The following is a 21,979-nucleotide window of genomic DNA, read 5'->3' as shown; positions in this document are numbered from 1 at the left end:
CACTGTTCTTTGATTAATATAAATATATGAATGGCAGACAGACGAATATTGCCTTTAAGCCCAAAGTCCGGATGCAATATACTACAAATGCGTTTTTTGGCTTTTTTGCTGTTCATTCTCTTAAGACCTAAATCACTGTGTTTATGAGGATATTTGCAAACATGGGGTTTTTTGACGCATATAAGTGTGTTTATGTAATCGTTTAAAGCCAATAAATGCGCTCCTCTCAGAGACGGTGCATTTGAAATGTTGCAGACGATTTCTATTTCAAATAAATGCTTTCTTTCTGTTCATCAATCCTGAAAAAAATAAGCTGTTTTCAACAATGATTATAATAAGAAAAGGTTTTTTGAGCAGCCGCTAAATCAGCATTACAATTAGAATGACTTCTGAAGGATCGTGTGACACTGAAGACTGAAGTAATGATGCTAAAATTCAGCTTGGCACCACAGGAATAAATTACAATCAATAAATCTTTAAAACTATAAACTTACTTGGTAGTAACAAACAAACAAAATCATATGACAAATGTATTTCCTGAGATTTGCCACACGCCCTGTAATTACTGCCTCAAACAATATCTTAGTAATTTTAACGTCACCAATACAATGTACTATTAATTTAAAACATAGTTTCCTGGCAGACGCACTCACAGAAGCTACATAGCAGCTAGCCAGTCAGAACTTGAGATTTCTCTGGCTGTTGCTAGTTTAGTCTGCAGTATAGTTCAGACAGTCTGTGAAAGGTATACGTGTTTGACACTGAGACGAACCGCAATCCAGATGTTTTCCATGCAAATAAGAGGTCTGACTAAAGTTTCATAATGAGACTATTCCGATTGCAGCTGTGTCCTTGGCGAGTGTCAAGAGCGCTCTATCATTCAGCGGGATGAATGAAGCAGTGACACGTCCCAGTTCAATAGGGTGCTGGACCACAAATCCTTCCTATGCTCTAAAAATATTGGTAGCAACCATGAAACCTTTAGTACAGGACAGTTTCTTCCTGTAACAGCACACATGATGTCTGTTTTAGAAGGGCATCGCACCTTAGGCTCGGGGGAAAACCTCCCTCACACTTTATTAAGCATACATAAAACCTTACTTTCTGTGGACAAACGTCGACAGAACTTGCAATGTCTGCATTGCGTGCTGTGCCTGATTATTTGTCCCACTCCAAACAATCAGTGAGGGTTATTAAATTTTTTCAGCTTGGCAATGATTGAGAAAAATGTCATCAAAAACTCAAAAATCAGGCCATACCGACAGGCCCTAATAATATTGAATTATGGAGATATTTCGACATATTACTTTGAGTGAAATAATGTATTAATGTGTGTTTGATTGCAGGCAGCAGGACCCTGAGGGAGAGCGAGAGTCCACAGCCCGGCACACGCTGTGATAAATTGCTCTAACTCCAGTGACTGTTATTCATTGGTCAGAGGTTGAGAAGAAAAGCTTCTCAGGACCAAAAAGCACTGATGGCATTACGGTACAGTTATGTTTTCAAATGGTAATAACACCGCCTGCCACTACTTGTGGTATATAGGCAGTTGACATAACTTGTCGTTTCTCTTAAGGCCATTTTCTCTTCTATTTTCATCCATTTGTTGGACAGGAAACAAATCAGCAATTTTAGCAGATTTAATAACATGGTTGCTGTTTTGCAGTACGCTGTCAGTATTGTAAAATGTCAGTATAAAAAATTGTTGAAATGTATTGAACTTATCTAATTGTTTGTAACCAAACAGAGCTGGTCATGAATTTACATATTACATACCTTTATTTATTATATGTATTTTATATGCAAAACGTGAAACAAAATCCAGTTTATTATACAAATATACCCAGTACCAAAAGTTTGGGGTCAGAAACAAAAATAAAAATGAAACAAAAACTATAACAAAAACTATAACAATAACTTTTCTATTTTAATATAGTTTAAAATGTTTTTACTCATGGTGATGGTGAAGCCAAAGTTTCAACATAATTCAGCGTCCCACGATTCTTCAGAAATCATTCTAATATGCTGATTTGGTGCTCAGGATCACATTTCTTTATATTATTATCAGTTGAAAACAGCTGTCCTGCGTAATACTTTTTAGAACAATTTCAGGATTATTTGTTTAATAAAAAGTTCACGGCAAGAGCAATTATTTAAACAATTTGTAACAGTATACATTTAATGTATCTTTTGCAGAATAATGACACCTAACTTATTAATGAACTCAAACTTTTTAAAGGGTGTACTGAACACTGCTCAACTGCCACAAGACTGCTACAAGACTAACCTATTTTAATCTACGACCATTACAAGACAAGCTGAACTACTCTATGGACTTTAAACCAGCTCTAACCTGTAAACACGTTTACAGACGCTGAAGTATCCGGAGTCTGGGATACTGAGATCGGCTGGACTGGTGTTGAGTCTGAGGTCAGTTGGACTGTGGGTGGTGTTATGGATGTAGTTATGGACACTGGTACAGTGGCCGGGTCAAGCGTAACTGCTCGTGTTGGCACTGAAAGCGGAGAACAACATTACGGCCTGTTTTTTCTACTGGCAAATAAGTGAAGGTGCATTATGTAACTTTTGACTAGTTTTTGAATTGATACTGGCACACACAGTACTGGTTTTGTTGCTGTATCATGAAAAAGCTTTTGCTTACACACAACACTGGCATAAAACCCTGTTCACAAGCACATGTGTTACCCTGGAACACAAAACCAGTCATAACGGTCAACTTATCTTATAGAAATAAATGAAAGCTGAATAAATAAGCCTTTCCTTGATGTAGGGTTTGTTAGAATAGAAAAATACTCAGCAGAGATACAACTTTTTAAAAATCTTTTAGGCCTTAAAAATTGTCCAGATGAAGTCCTTAGCAATGCATATTACTAATCAGAAATTAAGTTTTGGTATATTTATGATAGGAAATTTACAAAATATCTTTATGGAACATGATCTTTGCTTAATATCCTAATGATTTTGGAAAACAAAATCTATAAATTTAGACCCGTATAATTGCTATAAATAAGACTGTGGGACTTAAGATTGGTTTTGTGGTTCAGGGTCGCATTTATCACTTGTTAATTTTTCAACTAAACGCGCCGTAAAAAAATCGTTTACTGAGATAATGTTAGTCACATGATCTCATTATGGCCACCACCAACAGAAGAGAACTTTCTTATCTAATTAAACAGCTTTTATGCGGCTGATAAGACCATCATCTAAACCATATTAAGCATTTTACTTTCAAAAGTACCACAGATTTCTTCAGATGCAAAAACTAAGAGTACGAGCCACTAGCATCATTAAAAATGTAAACGCTTCACCTTTAAGCTGGAAAAAAGTATCAAAGTGCACCTTTAAGAACAATCTTGGGGAAAAAGACTCCCCTATATTTCTCCTGAGATCAGTCATCACCTCATATTTCCGACAAAACAGCATTAGACCACCACAAATGGGAAAAACCACACTGAAATTTCCTATAACCTTGAGCGCACCCTCATACATCACTAGCCAGCATTAGAATGCTTTGCGTCTTACATCACATGAAACATTTATGAAGTAGAAAACTGTGGAAAAATGCATCACGCCATCAGAGTTCATGGTGACAGTTAAGGGACGGATCAGAACCGACGTCTTGTTAACGACATGAAATAAAGAGGCCAAAAAGAGTGATGGCAGCGGGAGCGAAAACATGAAAACGACAGTCATTAGCATGCCACTTACTGTCAGACGTTCCCGACGCCTCACCTGCAAACAGAAAGAGAGGAAGATAAAACAAATCAGAGAGTTTTCCAAAACACTCCTGTGGGTTTATTTTATTTATTCCTCTACCTCTCTCTCGAGCACATTTTAAGAGTTAAAGAATACTGCCTCGCTTTTGAGCTTACAGTAGCGACGAACTGTACGCTTCGCCTATTCAATATACCTTGCGTATTTTTATTGCGAAGTTTACTTGAAAGCTTCGTGCTATTCTGCTTTCCTTAAAAAAGTGAAGATGCCCCAGTTTTCTACGCTGTGCGTAAATCATAGCTTCCTCTCAGGTGTGTGCGTGTCTGAATTCTGCAGGTGCATAATTCGTACAAATGTTCGGGGAGCCGTTCGGGGTGGGCAGGTAGGAGCCGGGCTTCCAGGACTTGGCTTTGAATCCTCTCTCGCAGGCCGAACAGTCTTGTCCAGTGGTGTTGTGCTCGCAGTCGCACTGAAGGGTCCCGTCACGGAGGGAGCACTGACCGGCGTGGAGGTTACACTTACACCTGTGAAAACGGGGAGCACCAATTAGCACACTTGTTACGTCGCAGCCACAGGCAAGGGCGAAAGCTGCGGGACAATCCCCACCGTTTGTTTGTTAGGGTCACCCGAGGTAGCTCATTAGCTAGACAGCTAGGCTAATTAGTGGAGCTCATGGCTGAAACACTACCTGTAGGGAATACTGTGGATTCTACAGATCTTTACGTTGTGGTTGATGTGTATGCAGTTATATAGAAGAGGATTTTGGGCCAATGAGATTTCGCTGTGGGCGGGGCTAAGCGGTACAACGCTGGTTCTGTTGCTTATAATGGCTGCTGTGGACAACACTTTATTTATGTCTCTTTAGACATTCTACTAACAGTAGTAAGTAAATAAGTAAGACTGTCTGCATAATATCTTCTAACACTTTATTTTGATGGGTCCAGAACATACAGAATATTATATCAGAACCAACTTATTCTACTTACCCTAAACCTTCCCGAACAGTCTACTCTGAGAGTTAGTAGACATGTAGTTGCAAATTAATGAGAATTAGTTGACAACATGTAGTTACTTATATTTAATAGAATGTCTGAAGTCGAATTAAAGTGTAACCAAAATCTCATCTCTGGAAGTACTAACTTGCATTGATTAAATTTTTTTTTTACTTAGTTTGGATGCATCTGGTTAGGTGCATGTGCACTGCAAAAAATCTTCTAGTTGAGTTCTACAAAAATAAAGAAAAATTAACTTAAAAAGAGGGCTAAAAGGAAATAAGGGTATATAGTCCTCATGCACTGGCTTTTTTTGGTATTATTATTATTATTATTATTATCACTAAAAATAAAAGTAAAAATAGAAAAATTAAATTAAATGACTAAAAACATATTTTAAAGTATAAAATATTAATATATAAAATATTCACAATTTTTATTAAATCACAAAAAGATTTATTTTAAAGTATAAAATGTTAATACATAAAATATTCACATAGAGTATATATCTTTAATACAAGTATATTTTGTCAATGCTTTGGCATTAATGATTTTCAGGGACTTAAAACTAGTAAAAAATGTGTTGTTATAGTAAAAATAAAATGTAAATATTTGTGTTAATTTAAATAAAACTTAAATAAAATATATATATTAAATAAAAACATAAAACTTAAAATTTGTGTTTAAGTTGAAATAGTAGAAATAGTAAAAATTAATAAATATGATAAAAGCACAACAAAACTGACACAAAATGATTCTGATCATTTGACTGAAAAACACATGGTAAAAGAGACAGATTCTTTGCAGTGTGTGGTCCTGCAGGCTTCTGTCTGCACTTTTCTAGAGATTAGTGTGATCTTTTTTACTTTCCTCGATGTTTCTAATCTTTCATCATTATCAAGACTCTTCCATACCCCATGTTTGTAAGCACTATAGAGTCTGTTTGTGTTTGTTGTAGATGCGGGAGAGTTTGATTCTGGTTGTCTGTGATGTTGGAGATAAAACTCTGGGATCTTTGGGGACAGTAAACAGCATCCGTCTGCTCTACTCCAAATATAGCAGCCGTCTACTGGGGGGAAGGGAATACCTCAAGAAAGATGGAACCAACAAAAGAGAGAGAGAGAAAGTGAGTAATGATTATCGCTCGTAATGAGAATAAATGGGGGATATTGAGATGGCCTCGCCCTGTCTCTCCTTATCGTTGGCTTTATAAGAAAAATCTGCAGTGCTCCACAAAATGTCGCTTCCCTCCTTTGAGTTTATGAGGAATGCTCCGGCTATCTGACAGCCGAGTTTAAGGATAGTTGAGATTAAAGGTCTGGGGAAGAAAGCAGGTTAGTATGGAAATGACGACTTTTGCAATTACAATCTCTCTAATCAAATGAGTGTGTAAATCCCAATGCATTGAATTTTCATCCTCACTAGAGCGAACAGCTATCCATTTGCGTGAAATATTTATGAAGCTGACCTATATATTTCCATGCGGACACCCCATAACCGAACCTTGTATTGCTGTATAATGAGGTCATACCTCGCCCTCCGAAGATTCCTACGAAAAAAGTGATCCCATGCCAACATATTGTACAAAAATCCCAAATAAAATGCTGTCTTATGCCCTGCAAGATTGCTGTAAAGCTATTCCTTTATATACGTATGTATATATTGCAATAAATTATTGCAAAACTTTATATTGAGAATGAACATTATAAATGCACACAATTTTAATTAATCTATAATATATAAATATATAAGATAAATATCATCCATTTAATTTCATTTGTTTATTTTTGCACACGCATTTCTTTACAATAAATGACCTACAAATACATATATAATAAATATTGTAAAAAAAAAAGTATTATTTATTTGTACAAATGCGCACTAAATCTAAAATCTCAAATAAATGTAAAATAAAGAGCATAAATTTAATTGATGTTGTTTTATAGGGTTTTTATTTATTTTAATAGGAAAGACAAGAAAGTGTAAGTCACTGGCCTTCATCTTCATGTGCACAACAGGTATAAGTTTTCAGCTTTTTTGCATGATGTTTGAGACAGGTTGGTTGACAGAGTGTGATTTTGCTCAATTTCATTTAGTTTAATTAGGTCTGTTTTTTCAAAAGCCTGAGGAAACAGTTTGACTTCTACCACCCTCTGGAGGCCTTTAAGTCGTAATTAAAACTCAGTGTCAATCACACAGTCTTTCATTCGGCCGTTTCTCCAAACCAAGTGCCCATCAAGCTCCTATCATGACAAATTAATCAGCGGCGGAGCACTTCATTGCAGAGATTCTCGCCTTAAAAGAAACCTCTCCACTTTTGAGAGGCAGCCCAGGATCTGAAGCGAGTGTTAATCAATTAAAGGACAGCAAGGACCCGTATCAATTTCTGACCAAATCCAGGGTGTGTGCTTTACAATCCTCTTATGTCCAGATTGGAATGAGGAAACGGATGAGAATGAGTCTCTGTGTAATGTAGTGCACCGTGAGCAGAAAGGTGTATGTGCTGCTTCATGTGTTTATTTTGCTTGGGTTGCATATTTGGGTGTTTCTTTATCTATGGGCACTTTTATGTTCAGCTCTTAACTTTTTAACTAAAACTAAAATTAAAAAACACCACCAAAAACAAGCATTTTTAGTACTTATAAGTGTTTGCTAAGCAGCAAATCAGTATATTAGATTGATTTCTTTGAAGCATTTGACACTAAAAACCGTAATAATGATGCTGAAAATTAGGCTTAATAAATTAGTAAATTTTAATTGTGTTAAAACAAAAAAACTGCTTTTTTATTGTAGTAATATTTCCGGTTTTATTTTATTTTTGATTAAATAAATGCAGCCGTAGAGCCTTAAAACATTAACAAATCTTAAGTCTCCAAACTTATAATTTATATATGCTTTTCAATTTCCTTTCATATTTGTTTTACTCATCCCAGATCCAGACTTCCGATCTTAAATTAATAAAATTATTTAGTATTATTACATTTCTAAAAATTATGCTAAACAAAGTAATGAAAAATCATAAATAACACACTTCTTTAAACAATTTATATCAAATATTTTTTTTCAAATAAATATCATTTTATAATAATGTTTTTGTGTAATTGGTTACAGGAGAAAACCAACTCAGAGAAGAGCATCCTTAATATGAAACAGGAGAGATGTGTTTTACGATAAAAAAAGGGTAAATATCACTAATTGTTATTGTAATATCATTTTTACTGTATAATGTATTTCATCATTTTAAGGCATGCAGCAAAAATGATGAAATTATTATATAATTGTGAGTATCAATTTTTGAGTGTATATATGTGTATTATGTGTGTAAACAATCTAAATTTAGAACTAGTCCAAAAAATGTCATTTTCACCACTATGCAAGAAATCATTTGAAATGTGATGGAAAAGACACACATGAACATGATCACGATGTTTAAAAAAAAAACATCATATTTTTTTAAGAAGGGTTAACACAAGAATGAACGGTTAAACGTGAAGTGTTAAATCAGGTATTGCGTCTTAAACAAAAGTTGCCAGATAAAAGCGGCAAATCGCGACTAATGCAGGGCAGCTGTGGGAATCTAACGTCTCGCGAAAAAACAGCACTCGAAGTGATGCAAGCCCTTGGCAAAAACAACGCTAAAAAGAAATCTGTCTGGTTTGACAGCTGAATAAATGCCTGCTGGCGTTTTGTAAATGTGCATGGATAGTGAGTGTGAAAACTGCAAGCGATACGGGCGCTAGCTTGCAGATTGGTATGCGTTCTTCATCATCATGAATATTCTAAATTATTGACACCTCACCAAAAAAAAGTGCTATGTAGACAGTAAAGTCTTGTGATTAAAACCCAAGGACAGAAGGAATCATTTGTGCCACTGTTTCAGGACAGAGAGGGCAAGGCTGTTCCGCTCTTATTAAAACGCTGGCATTTTGGGGTTTTAGATGGGCTGATGAACGTCTCGCTGCAGGTTGCGGGGGAACAGCGGGAGGCGTCCTGGACCTCTGTAGCAGCATCTTTTCTGGGGTGCGAGGTGAGGTTTCTCTGCCCTGCGCTCGCAGAATCTGTGCGGATCCAGGGCAGCTATATCCAGACACCACAGGGCTGGGACCCCACTGCTTGGGACAGGAACAGATCTCCTGGGCACGCTCGCTGCCAGGCTCTGCTGTTGGGATAGGATCAAACCCCTATCTGGCCATCTGTGACTGGAGAATCAGGAGTGTGTGATAAACATATGGCCCTTAATGCTCCCGCAAAACAGAGGAGCTAAAAGGAGAGATCGGCTACTAAGTCAGCTGTTGTGGATTCTTCTCAAAGCTTGAGCTCAAAACTGTGAGCTACAAGTTGCGTGCATGAGGCTGAGGAAAATTTGCCATCCTCTGGCCACAGAAACGATGTGTGCGTAAACAAGACAATTGAAAAATTGTAATTTGAAAACATTTAATGAAAAAAATAGTTTTTTAACACACACACACCCATAAAGCTATTTATTTATTTCAGTGTTACTTAAAATGTTGGTTAAAAAATTATTTTAATTGTCTGGGGGATAAAATGTTATATATTCATTATATTAATTTAAGTTAAAATTTGTGTGTGGTATACATATACATACTGTATATATTAGAATTTAAATCATTAAATGTAATCATTAAAAACAATTTGTAATATATATATATATATATATATATATATATATATATATATATATATATATATATATATATGAAATTCATATTCTTATTTAATTTATAACATTTCTATACTAAAAGTGTCATGTTTCTTTTTAAATTATACACATATCCACATTTACATCGTTATATAGTCAAACTCAAACTGTCTTGCTCTGGGATGACTATGAAAAAATTAATTAACCGAATAAATCCGTTACACTGGCTCTTCCTCCTTTATCTGTATCTTAACAACTTAAAGCTTTTCCGGTTGGCATCGCCACAGGATTTTGCTGCATTAGATAACTGTGGTTATTATTTATTATTCAGATTGGCTGTCATGCTGGTAAAAAAAACAAATCATGCATATATGTCTGCTCTTGAGTGGCTTAATTACCAGTCTGATGTGAATACTGGCTTCTGATCATCTTTATAAATAACAGTAATAACACATAATTTGCCTGGGGTGTTTTGAAAGAGGTATGAACAGTGTATAGATAACATGACCTCAAGCAATTTGAAGAGCATTTGAATGGAATATGGCTTTGTATGACAATATTTGTTAATTGTGTTTTTACAGAAAATGAGACACACACAGAGGACACATCCACCTACACTTCAGAGCTTTACCCTGCAGTTGGTTCATCCTCACCATATGAAACCGCTGAATGTTGATTTCTGAGCCACTTGAGGTAACAAATGGAATTGCAAAATTATTGTTTCTAAAGAGCTTACTTAAATGTTAACCAATTGATGTAATTACAAAGTTATAATGGATATCAATTCCGGCTTTTATTTTGTATTTCTGTGTCAGTCAGAGAGGTCATAAGACGTCAAGATGTCAAAATAAAAAAAAAATTCGCAAAAGTAATTTTTATGTTCCCAGAAATAAAGCTACAAAAGCTTTCACTGGGGCGGTATCTTTTCAAATGGTACCTGTTTGTACCTAAAGGGTACATTTTGGTACCTTAAAGGTACATATTAGTACTTAAAGTGTACATATTTCAACCTAATAGATACATAAGTGTACCTTTTCAAAAGGTACGGCCACAGTGACAGCTTTTGTACCTTTATTTCTGAGAGTGTAGAAAGCGCATTACAAGTGTCTACTTTTTAAATACGATTTTTGGACGATAAATTTGGCTAAAATAATGTTACATTGGCATTCAGTTTAACACAATATTTTAGTAAAAATTCCAACAATGCGCTTATTCTGACTTGTACATATTAAAATATATAAAAGAATGAGGAAGCGTATTCAATTTTATTGTGTTTTACAAATGGGCAAAATCTAGGTTAGTCGCAAATAAATAAAATAAATTAATTGCAACTAATTAGCATTTGGGGTGAAAGTAATTAATCTTTTAATGTGTCATAAACTGATTTTTGTTGTAAATACGCCTGACAAGATTGTTCCACTGAATGACATTTCAGTGGGTAAATTTGGTAAATCTGGAAAATGTGTGATATTTATATTTGGCTCAGAAAAACGTTACATTAATTCAAACAGAAAACGTTGCACTAAGCACTGTGTTTTTAAGAAAAAAGTGTATTTTTATTGATCGCACTAATTAACACATTAAATTGGGTGTTGTGGTTTAAATAATAAGTGGCAAAATCTTTAAGAAAATGAAATAACACATGAACTTTCACAATTTTCCACCAAGCACAATTCTCTGCCTTGAGCGTCGCCCTCCTTTTGACGCAAGTAACAAAAACTGTTTTTAAACCTGCCATTGCTTAGGTAATGAGCTTTTGGATAAATCTGCACAACCGAAGACAAGCGTGACGTAATTCTCCCCAGGGCGTCGTTGATGAACGTTTATAGAATATCATTATGAGCATTTATGCCTTTATGGGATGCGGCAGCTAGATTTCTTTCAAGATTTGTTTAAAAGCGCCAAAGACTGGTGCAAATAACGGGAACGCGGCGCTCGGGTGAATAAATAGCAGTGGCACTAAACAAACACAGATAGACAGATAAAAGGCTGCCGCTGGAGTCCGTTGCTCTGAAGCAGCTGGAAGCTGCTGTTAATGGGAGCTTGATTTATTTTTCCCACAGTCCTCTCTCACGAGACACCCCGACTATTTATTCTCATTTGCACAGAAGCACTGCCAGGCTCATCATGAGGCACTTACGCAAACAAAAAAGGATGGAGGAAAGACGAGGACGATCGGTGCCCAGAGAGTCACCTCGGGCCACCTTAGATTGGTCATTATCACCAGTACCCGACTGACTTATTACCTCCATTTTGAGGAGGATTGAGGAAGAGAATATAGAGAACAAGCAGCCATTAGCGAATGTGTGAACGTTTCCAAATGGTCCGTGTAGGCCATGAACTTGTTGGCCTGTTTGAGAAAATGACCCGCTTTGTTAACAAGCTCAATGTCTCGGGCCTCATACCTTATATTAGCGATGCTTTAGCTACGTCCATTAAGGATGAGAGGTACAAATTGAACATGACAGCTCTCCGAAAATAAGATTCAATTCAGTTTACATGGTGTTCAAGCAGCGGATATTGATTTATAAGAAGCGCTCAGTAATACCAATGCGGGTAATTGGCTTCAAATGCTCTTTTCTCTTCCTCGTCCTAATCCTTCCGCAGGACCCTGAAAGCTTTGACCTCGGCTAACGATGCCCGATGCAGACTCCTCCGGTGCCGCGGCTCTCACAGAACTTCGCTAGATGCCTGTTTTCATATTCCTTATTATCCACCCCCTTCCCGCATTTTTGAAGTACGGCAGCTAAAAAAAGGTCAGCCGCACAATAGCGGATCTGTGTGTTAAAAGCCAGTCGCGGGGAGTTGGTTTCTGAATGTGGTCTTTTCTTTACTAGCCTGTGCCAGGGGAGCGGCTAATGAAAAACGCCCCGCTGTTTCCTCCCCAGTGCCCGAGAGAGCTGCCCATACAAAAGCAGCGCAGAAGGGTGGTGGCAGACCAGAGACCTGGCCTCTACAGCCCCGTTCCCTGCACTCCTCGAGGAGGATTTGCAGTTAAAAGGTTGGAGATACATGGGAGAGAGAGCGCTCTCCATGAGGCGAAAGGCCCTTCCTGTACAACAGCTACTGAATTGCAGACGACCTTGAAAGCTTTGGCACCGGCAGCTCCTGTAAATTATTCACACAGGATGCAGAAAGGGTTTTTTTCTGCACTCCCGGACAAAAGCATGCTCCGCCACCACCGCCGCGTCTCACGTGGAAGACGTGATTAATGGCGAGGAATGGAGACGTGCGCAAACGTCAGAGAGCGGTCTTGCCGTTGCCTGTGCACATCAAAAAAAGTTGAAGGAGAGAAAGAATAAGGGAGGTCCCTTCATAATTAATTTCTCCCCCCCACAGAAACATCGCGATGGGGCCAATTATTGCCAGAATGTGACTCCGTCGCCTGCTGCGTCACTGTCCACAGAGCTGTATCCTCTAGGCATCCGCATGATGCTGAATACAGTGAGATGGGCACACACTTATCTGTACAGAGTAAATCACACTGGTTGGTGTCAGATTTTAAACTAGTTCTCTGCGATCATTCTTTTTATTAGCTTGCATGTAGATGAACCAATAGTTACGCAAAAGAGCTAGTCAGCAAATTAATGTATAATTAGCTTTTTTTTATAATATTATATTATATATAATGAAAATTTAAATAATAATACATTTCATTATTGCTTAGTGTATGTGCATGAAAATACTCCATTAGTATGACACTTTAAAGTTGAAAAAATATACAGTATATGAAATAAAAAATATAGTATATATATTTTGCATCAATGACAGCAAGCAATAGCTATCAGCTGTCATTGTTAAATTACATTATTAAAATTTCATTATTAAATATTTTTTTCCCATTTTTAAACATCAAATTTATGTTTTAAATAAATATTTTGCACTTAAAATCCCACATGCATATCTTGTAATACAAGATAAAAGTAGCTATATTTAATATTTTATAAATATGGATTATGTTAGCAATTAAAATGTATTAGTACGTTTTATAACCATTTAAAAATATGATATTAATTGTATTTTATCTTATTTTGAACTATTTTGCTACAGTGTATCTAGGAGAATAGGGAGAGCTCAGTTCATGAAAATATCAAGAACAAAATAGCCAGATTAGTAAATAACTGCAGTCCGGTCTGATGTGGTGTTGTATTTATTTGGTTTCATACAAGGTGGATACACTGCAAAGTCTGCATTTGAGCTCTGGATTTTATCTTTTAAGTATGGATGTGTGAAGTCATCAGAAATCGCTCTTCCGCAGGCACTACCGTGTCAGGATGTTTATGATGTTATGTGTGGGCAGAGAGGAGCATTTAATGAACAATATGTTTTAGTGCAGGAGGGATTGGCCCAGTCGACTGAACAGGAACGTCCCGCTGTGATGGCCTTGCACTAGATACAGTCCCCATACAGAATGGCCGGATGAAATTTTGATGAGCGATGGCGTTCTGATGAAAAATTCTGTTTGCCTTCCTGGGACACCCCCTTTTATTCTGCGCCCCTAGGGTGGGGATCTGGGCAGCGGAGATATTTAAGCCTGCGGTGCTTGCTTTCAGGGAGGCCGAACGACCCTAATAGAATTTCAAAGATCCCCTTGCGAATGAGAATCCGGAGGAGGACAGTTTTCTGTTGTTCGCACTTTCCCTCCACTTGTGCTTTCTGTCTCCCTGATATCTTTTTAAAATGCTTTTGTAAATGTACTGTAAACAATAACTGTAGAATACCGGAACATGTAAGCAGTTCAATGTCATCCAAATCATATTTTCATAGTTTCATATTTAACATTTTAATTCATGCATATTTAACTTACATATAATATACATATAATATATAATAATGTAATATAATGGTAATATACCAACTCACTCCAAGAACCATAATTAAAATAAGCGCATAATAAAAATGTCAGCATTTTATGAATCATAATGCATCAAAAAATTTAATCTTTCATAATTTTCACGTTATTACTGTGAAAGTGTATCTCCTGTCGAAGATATTTTCTGAATAAATGATAAAGTAATCAATGTTTTGAATCATTTTTTAAATGTTATTTCATTTTTGACTGCATTTGTTTAACTTATAAGGTTACCAGCGTATAATTTCACCTTTTTTAAGTTTCCTTTTCTAGTAAAATGGTCTTTGCTTTATCCCGTTATCCAATTTTTACTGTGCTCCATGAAATATAACTTTATTCCCACCTGCTCTCCCAGCTGTAATCAGTCACTGAAGTGCAGCACTTGAAAGTAAATGAAAACATTTAAAAAAAACAGCTTTGAATGTGAGGTCACAGAGCCTGAGTCATTCTTTATGTTTTATATTTTTCCTCCTTTACAGACACAACAGTCTATCATTTGAAGCCGCTGTTTCATCTCTTGTCTTAACGAGGTAAATACCTGAGCCTTACACTATGAACTCTTCGTCAAAGAGGCAGTGCACTTTCATGTCATGTTCGTGCTCGGAGCCTAACAAGATATACAACATAATTAGAAAAGCTGATTGCGACATTGTTTCTGAATGTGTTACGTGAAGCATTTCATCAGAAAAAAACATGAATTCATTACAGTTAGAGCTGTCAAAGTTAACGCAAACAATTTTTTCAATATGTTTAACGCTGGTTCATATGCCATTAATGTTTTGCCTTTTTAGCAATTTGTTCTGTTCTTTGTGGTTACTAAAAACTGATTTAACCTTATGAAGTGTTCAGAACATGTTTGGAGCATCAGCTGTGAGAGAAATGCCAGTAAAGGACTACAGGTCACTGACAAAAAGTAAAATTGTACATTATCTTTAGTAATTGCGCATTTGCACTTCCTGTTTGTTGAATCTGTGTTCTGTGCGATTAAGATGATTAGAAATAGCTTACATAAATATAATTGTCTAACACGTACATGCCTATTATTTTTTTGCAACTTGAATGCTAATTTCATGCTAATAAGAAAAAATGTTAATGGTTATTTGAATGGACTGACATTGCTAATTGGAGTCTAGTTTTGTTCTTGCTCTGTTAATAGTTAATTGTATTAGGTGTATTCTGAATCTCATAGGGTGGGGGTTGGGGGCTTCTGAGCAGTTTTTGGCTTTTCATCCATCATAAAAAATTATGACTGGGCTCAGGGTAAAAGGCATGGGTTAATTTAATCATACACAGCCACGAGAGTGCATCATTAGTCATATAATACCCACTTCTGAGCGCAGAGATAGATGAAAACAGACTCTGGTGGATGGGTTAGCTAGATCAATGCATATGTAAACAGACAAGTATTCGGCCACAAACTAGGATTAAAAAAATATGTTGGTTGATTCCTCTGGCTGGGTATGGGTCTGGCTTGATTCAGCTCTTACATTCATAAAACTCATGGACGCTGGCTTTGAAGGTTTCTTTTGATTGTCAGATAGAGAAGATGTCAATAGGTTGGGTGAAAAAACTTCAATATCAAATTTATCTCAAAGCTTTCTTCTACAGCTTTGATGCAAAATGCATCACCATATTGTATTTTCATTTCACAAGTCTTGCCTTGGCTATGAAATTGCACTTTGCACTATTAAATTTCAAACTTCTCACCACCTGGGAATGAGGGAATCTCAGTAACAATCACTGTAGGATTCAAAATTGATTAAAGACAAAACGAGTAATTTCTGTAGTACTACACTGCAAAAATGCTTTCCTTCCTCAGTATTTTTGTCTTTTGCAATATAAATATCTAAACATTTTAAAATGAGGATACATTTATTTGACAAGAAAAAATGAAAGGCATGTGGTATTTTCTGAAAAAAGTTAAACTTAAAACAAGCCCACCAGGCACTGGGCATCTAAATAACGTCAGATTGAAGTTGGACAGAAGATGCATTTCGGTTGAAAATGAAAATTGTGTTGACGTCAGCATTTGATGTCAACTTTACTTTGACTTAATGTTGGATTTTGGTTTCACAACCTAAAATTAACATAAATTCAACATCAATTGAACGTTTAATTTACGCTGAATTTTGTTCACCTGATGTCGCAATCAAAATTTAACCAAATATCAATGTTTTATGACATTGTGTGCCTGCTTGGAGCAAATACGTCTGCCAGTGGGAATTGATTTATTGTATATTATGATTTACTAACAATGCGAAAATTAAAAAAGAACATAGATGCATCAGATGCAACAGATCATTTACATACTGACCGATATACTAAGTGCAGTACAAATTGACAAACAAAGAACTAAAAAAGTTTTAATAGACCTGTAATAGGGCTCCTATTCGTCTTTTAGTTCCTCAAGCAAATTTAAAATAAAATGGCTTGGCAATGTTCAGATAGTATCTTCTATTGGCAGTCAAAATAAATGAATGACTAATTTGAATAACTTTTGCGTCTTAAAGGGAAACTCCCAAAAATGCATATTCAATCTGGCCCTACATTTTTTTTCAAAAATGTCTACATAATTAATGTCTTACATTATTTTGTATTTTGTTCAAGAATGTTCAGATATTTGTATTGGAAAATGTCAAAAATACTATGTTAGAAAATATTTTTTTAGAATATAACAAAGTTATGAAATTATTGCAATTATGTTCAGTTCAACCTTTAAAAGTGCCCCATTATGATTTTTTGAAAATGACCTTTCATGCAGAAGTTTGTATCATATAACTGATCTTAATATTACGCCGTCCTTCCAAAAAAGTATTATTACTTAAGTAGCACTTGAAAATCTTAAAATTCGTAATGAGAATTATAAGATCACCTGCAGGACAATCGACAGATTACATGTTTAAATTTATGATTAGAATTAAAGCTTTGATTGTACTTTATTGTACTTCTTATTACTTGTGTTCTTATTTATAAAAAAAAAAATATTTAAAAAGGGCACCAAAACTACATAAATAAATAAATAATACACAGCAAAATTAAATGACAAAAAATGAATAAAACATGTAATGTAGGAAATATAGTTTATAATAGTTAAATATAGTAATAATAGTTTTCGAAAAATAGATATAAACTCAAAATGTCAGATATAGACTAAAATGTCAACAGCTTGCTGACGTTCACAAAAACCAGTCAGTATTGGAACCTGAAATAATGTCTTTACAGATATTGTATATAGCCTACAACAATATCTAAATACTTAGCCATCTTCAAAAATTGTCTAAAACATCTCTTCTATCTTTATTTCCCCCTCTAACAGTAATCTCGATTCTAATTCTATTCTTTCCAAAAAAACTAACTTCTCTATCCTTTTTCTTTTCTGTCTATTCCTTTTATTTTTGTTTATTATAATTAACAAAAACAAAAAACACAGTTTTTTTGCTATTCATCAGTCATTACTAAATCATTACTGCTATTCATCGAAGATTACTAAATGATTCGACTAAACGATTGTAGATGTTTATATGTCATCAGAAGGAAGTCACAAAGAAGATTTGTGAACGTTTTCATCATTTTTGTCATGTCGAATGGTGTTTTTCAAACAGGTTCCCTGAACACTCTATTGGTTGGACAGCCAATAGTCCCGCCCCAAACTCGTTCAAGTGGTTGAGACTTTCCGTCAAGCTTTTTTGGAAGCTCAAACAGCAGAATGCACTTAATCAAACAACTCTGTAAACAAATGTTATGCTTTAATGCCAATAAAGAGCCCAGATTTCTATAATTTTGAATTACGGTTTTAAGGGTAATGTGGTGTCATCAGCAATATTTTTTAAACTGCTGTACATCTCTTTTTAATGTTACAAAGATTAATTGGGTTTTGAACGATTGTGAGTGGCGCTAACAAAGACAGAAAGACCGCGGGGGCTTTGGAGACCATGCCATCCGAATTTCCACACTGCCAATAACCCACAGTATTTTTTTTCTTTCACTCTTTCTCGGTGTGTGTTTAATAATATATCTTCGCATATGTTACAGCAGCGAGCATGCGGGGAGAGAGGAAGCAAGCCTGAGTTTGCGCCCCTGGCCTCTTCGCTAATGTAACCTTTGCAGAAGAGTAACTCAGGCCAAGGACTCATCTTTGATGGTCAGCGCTGATGGTGTTCGGCTTTTTAGAAGCAAACTCAAGGAGCTCCGGTGGGAATACTGTAAGAGCAGCTCTGCTAGACCCGAGCATTTATAATACATTCTCCTCTCTGCTTCTAACTGTACCGACGTATCGCCAGCATAATCTTCACCTAAAACTAGGGCAAGTATTACATCACATGAAAGCAACTGCAGACAAAAGCAAAAATTGCAGATCACACATGTGCCCACGCAACGCAGTGTGGTGAAAATCATGGTCAAATACACCAATAATATTTAAATGGAAGTGAAGACATAAATAGTCGGCTTTTGAAATTTGTCTATGAAACTTTATGCAGTGTTTTAGCAACCCTAACTAAAGTTATAAAAAAAAATCATATATATATATATCATTCTCTACTTCATGCTTCATTTTCAGTTAAAGGATTACAACAAAATAAGACTAAATATTAAACTTGTATATAACTGTACACTGTAAATACAATCTGTAAAATTTACTGTGAAATGCAGTAGCTATGGTTGCCAGATATTTACCATAAAAATCTGAATCAACAATTTAGGTTTTGTGGACTGAACTTTAATTTACTGTTGAAATGTAAATTTCGCAACGTATAGTGTTAATATACCAATTTACTGAAGTGCTAAAGGTTCTGAAAATGTCTAGAATATACTGACAACATTTTTATAAAAGAAAGCAGAAGAAAAAAAACAAAGTTTAAAATTATGTCTGTTTTTCACAAACTAAGGTAAATACTTGTTTTTATCCGTGCATACATTCCTGGTCAAAATCTGGGATCACTAATATTTGTAATATTTTTTTTACGTTTCTTATGCTTATCAAGGCTGCATTAATTTGAACAACCCCCCACCAAAAAAAACTGTAATATTGTAGTAGAATATTGAAATTTAAAATAATAGGTTTTATATGAATAAAAAATATAATTTATTTGATGTCAAAGCTGAAGTTTCATTAGTCATTACTTCAGTCATACACATGATTAAATGTACTGATGGCACTTAATATTGTGGGTCTGTTTTTCTGCTGGTTTTCCTGTACATAACTGCCAATATTCCCCAAAAATCTAATTGAATAAATGTTATTTTAGAGCAGGAACCCACAGACTGCATTTTAAAATGTATTAATACTCTCTCTCTCTACCTCAAAACTTGCAGAAAACTTAAAAAACTTTTTTTCCAGCTGTGGGATGAACCGGCTCAGTATGGCAAGAGATGCACACTAAACAAGATGAAAAAAGAGAATGTGAGATTAAACCAAGTGTGCACTAAATGCAGCACTACAGGTTGAGTTGAAACGCAACACACACTGAAGCATCGAGCTCGCTCAAGGCCCTGTCCAAAGGAAACTCAGTGCTTAACTCTTCAGAAGTGTCCGAGCGGCTTTGAAAAGAGCCTTCATTGATCTGTTGACACGGATCTGCTGCCCCCAAACCTACTTACATGACTGCCCTCAGAGACCTTCAAGCAGTGTTCATTTTTACAGCTTTGCTTTATTGTTGTCCTTTTGACAAAAATGTCCTAGAAATTCATATTTTGTCTAATCGTATTCATTCACTTTAGTCCAGTTTACGGTTTACTCAACTTTGAATGTAAAACAAAAACATACATTTTGTATGCAGTTTTTTAAAGCTAATACTTAAATGCAATTTACTGTAAAAAAAAAAACCAAAAAACATTTAAATTAGTGCAGTGAAACGATTAATCACATCTAAAAGTTACTAATAAGTTTTTGTTTACATAATGTGTGTGTGTATTGTGTATATTACGTAAAGTCACACAGCATATATTTCGAAAATATTTACATGTGTTTATGTGTATATATTCACAGCACTAACATGCTGTTCTTTTGAGCTTTTTATTAATCAAAGAACCATGTGGGGGAACGTATTATGGTATTCGCAAAATAGATAAATAACAAATAATGATAAGATAATAAGTAATGACTTTAATAAGTCAGCTTATTAGTATAATCTTTGAAGCATCATGCAACTCTGAAAACTGAGAAAAGGTAGAGGCTGCTGAAAATCAGTAGTGCCATCAATGCTATAAACAGATTTTTTAAATGCATTAAAATTGAAAATACTTATTTTACATTGGTAATATTTGTTTTTACTTTATTTTTTAAAATAAAATTAATGTAGGACATAAGAGATTGTTGTGATGTTATTAAAGTACAGTATTTCTATTAGAGACACTACATTACATTATATATGACAAATTAAAAAAAAAATTATCAAAATGCACTAACTTGCTCTTTTTCTGACAGAACTCTCCATTTCTTTCAAGATTTGGTCCATTCTGGTATGTAACATCCCCTTTTCACAAACAAAGTTCCACTTAGAAATACATAATTTATAAACAAAAAAGGGTTGAGAATGACAACTAAAGTTGATTTTTAGCAGCTAGATGTTAAAATATCAGAATCCCTAACATGTGCTGGTGTTTTCAGCAGGGATGGCAGCATACGATGGCCTGTCAGGTCATTCACAGCACAGTGCACTGTAGACACTAAGCAACTGTCAGCACGTCTGAATATTGACAGTTCCCAGCTGAACAAAGTAACATATCAAAAAAAAACTATGCCGATAACATGGGTATGTGGCTCTCTCTGTGATTTATGGATTCTGACCGCCGTGAAGGGATGTAGGGATGTTTCTGTAGAGAAGAGCTCTCGTTCAGACTGTACTAACCATGCAGATTGCTCAGCTAATTCACTAGTGTTGTGAGCCTTGTGTCAACTGTTGGGTTTTTCACAGCGGTTTGTTTTTCCAGAGAGACCACAATGCATTTGAGCCTCAGTTAGAGCAGCCTGCAGAGAATCATTCATAGAATCATGTCACGTACCCACTCAGAGATATTCCTCAATTCTTACATAACGGGATTGCTTTGTGTGAAGGAGCAGAGGGAAATTCCTCCACAAGTTATTATCTAAGGGTTTATGATGAAAAGGCGTCCTAAAACTAAAGTAACCAGAGAAACATTAAAATCTGAAACGTAAAGAAAAACGTAAGACAAAGCAAATTTCCCTGCTGAAAAGACCACTGTAGCTGGTCATTAGGATATGTTGTTTTAAAATCTGTAATTTTTTTTAAGGGGTCATATGATGTTGCTAAAAAAAAAACATTGTTTTGTGTATCTGGTGTAATGCAATGTGTATATGCATTTTAAGTTTCAAGAAACAAATTTGTTTTGACACATACTGAATGCAATTTTTTGTCATCTAAGCCCCGCCTTCCTGAAACTGATCGATTTGCACAAAGCTCATCATTCTGAAAAACTGAGGTGTGCTTTGATTGGCTATCTATCGAGTGAATTGTGACTGGCTGGTTGTCAGGAATGTTTGTCAGGAATGTTACGCCCCTTACCGTAACGTGATGCCATATCCCAGCACTATGACACCAAAACAATAAAAGCCATTACAAATGAGGCATTTGTTGCATCCAGTAGGGACATGTAAACATAACACCATGTCTGCATTCGTGATCATAGAAACAAACAACAAGCACTACCCTTCACTGCTCAAAACTCGCATTTGAATGATAAGTAGCAGGTCCTTTTATTGAGAAAACGTAACTTACTTAA

The 21,979-nt window shown here is 35.6% G+C and overlaps 1 protein-coding gene across 2 annotated transcripts in view; it reads right to left on the bottom strand.

Moving 5' to 3' along the window:
* ntng2a (netrin g2a) overlaps positions 1 to 21,979 on the bottom strand; it is a 61,532-nt gene that overhangs the window by 18,529 nt on the left and 21,024 nt on the right. For both annotated transcript variants that reach the window (XM_043247043.1, XM_043247041.1), the window contains exons 4-5: positions 4,087 to 4,259; positions 3,730 to 3,753 (exon numbers count right to left, since the gene is read on the bottom strand). In XM_043247043.1, the coding sequence (XP_043102978.1) occupies positions 3,730 to 3,753; positions 4,087 to 4,259 (197 nt within the window). The remainder of the gene's footprint in view (positions 1 to 3,729; positions 3,754 to 4,086; positions 4,260 to 21,979) is intronic.

The sequence above is a fragment of the Puntigrus tetrazona genome, chromosome 8 (assembly GCF_018831695.1).
Source record: "Puntigrus tetrazona isolate hp1 chromosome 8, ASM1883169v1, whole genome shotgun sequence".
NCBI classification, from domain to species: Eukaryota; Metazoa; Chordata; class Actinopteri; order Cypriniformes; family Cyprinidae; genus Puntigrus; species Puntigrus tetrazona.
The sequence above is the reverse complement of the archived record's forward strand: the minus strand, read 5'-3'. Positions and strand labels throughout refer to the sequence as shown.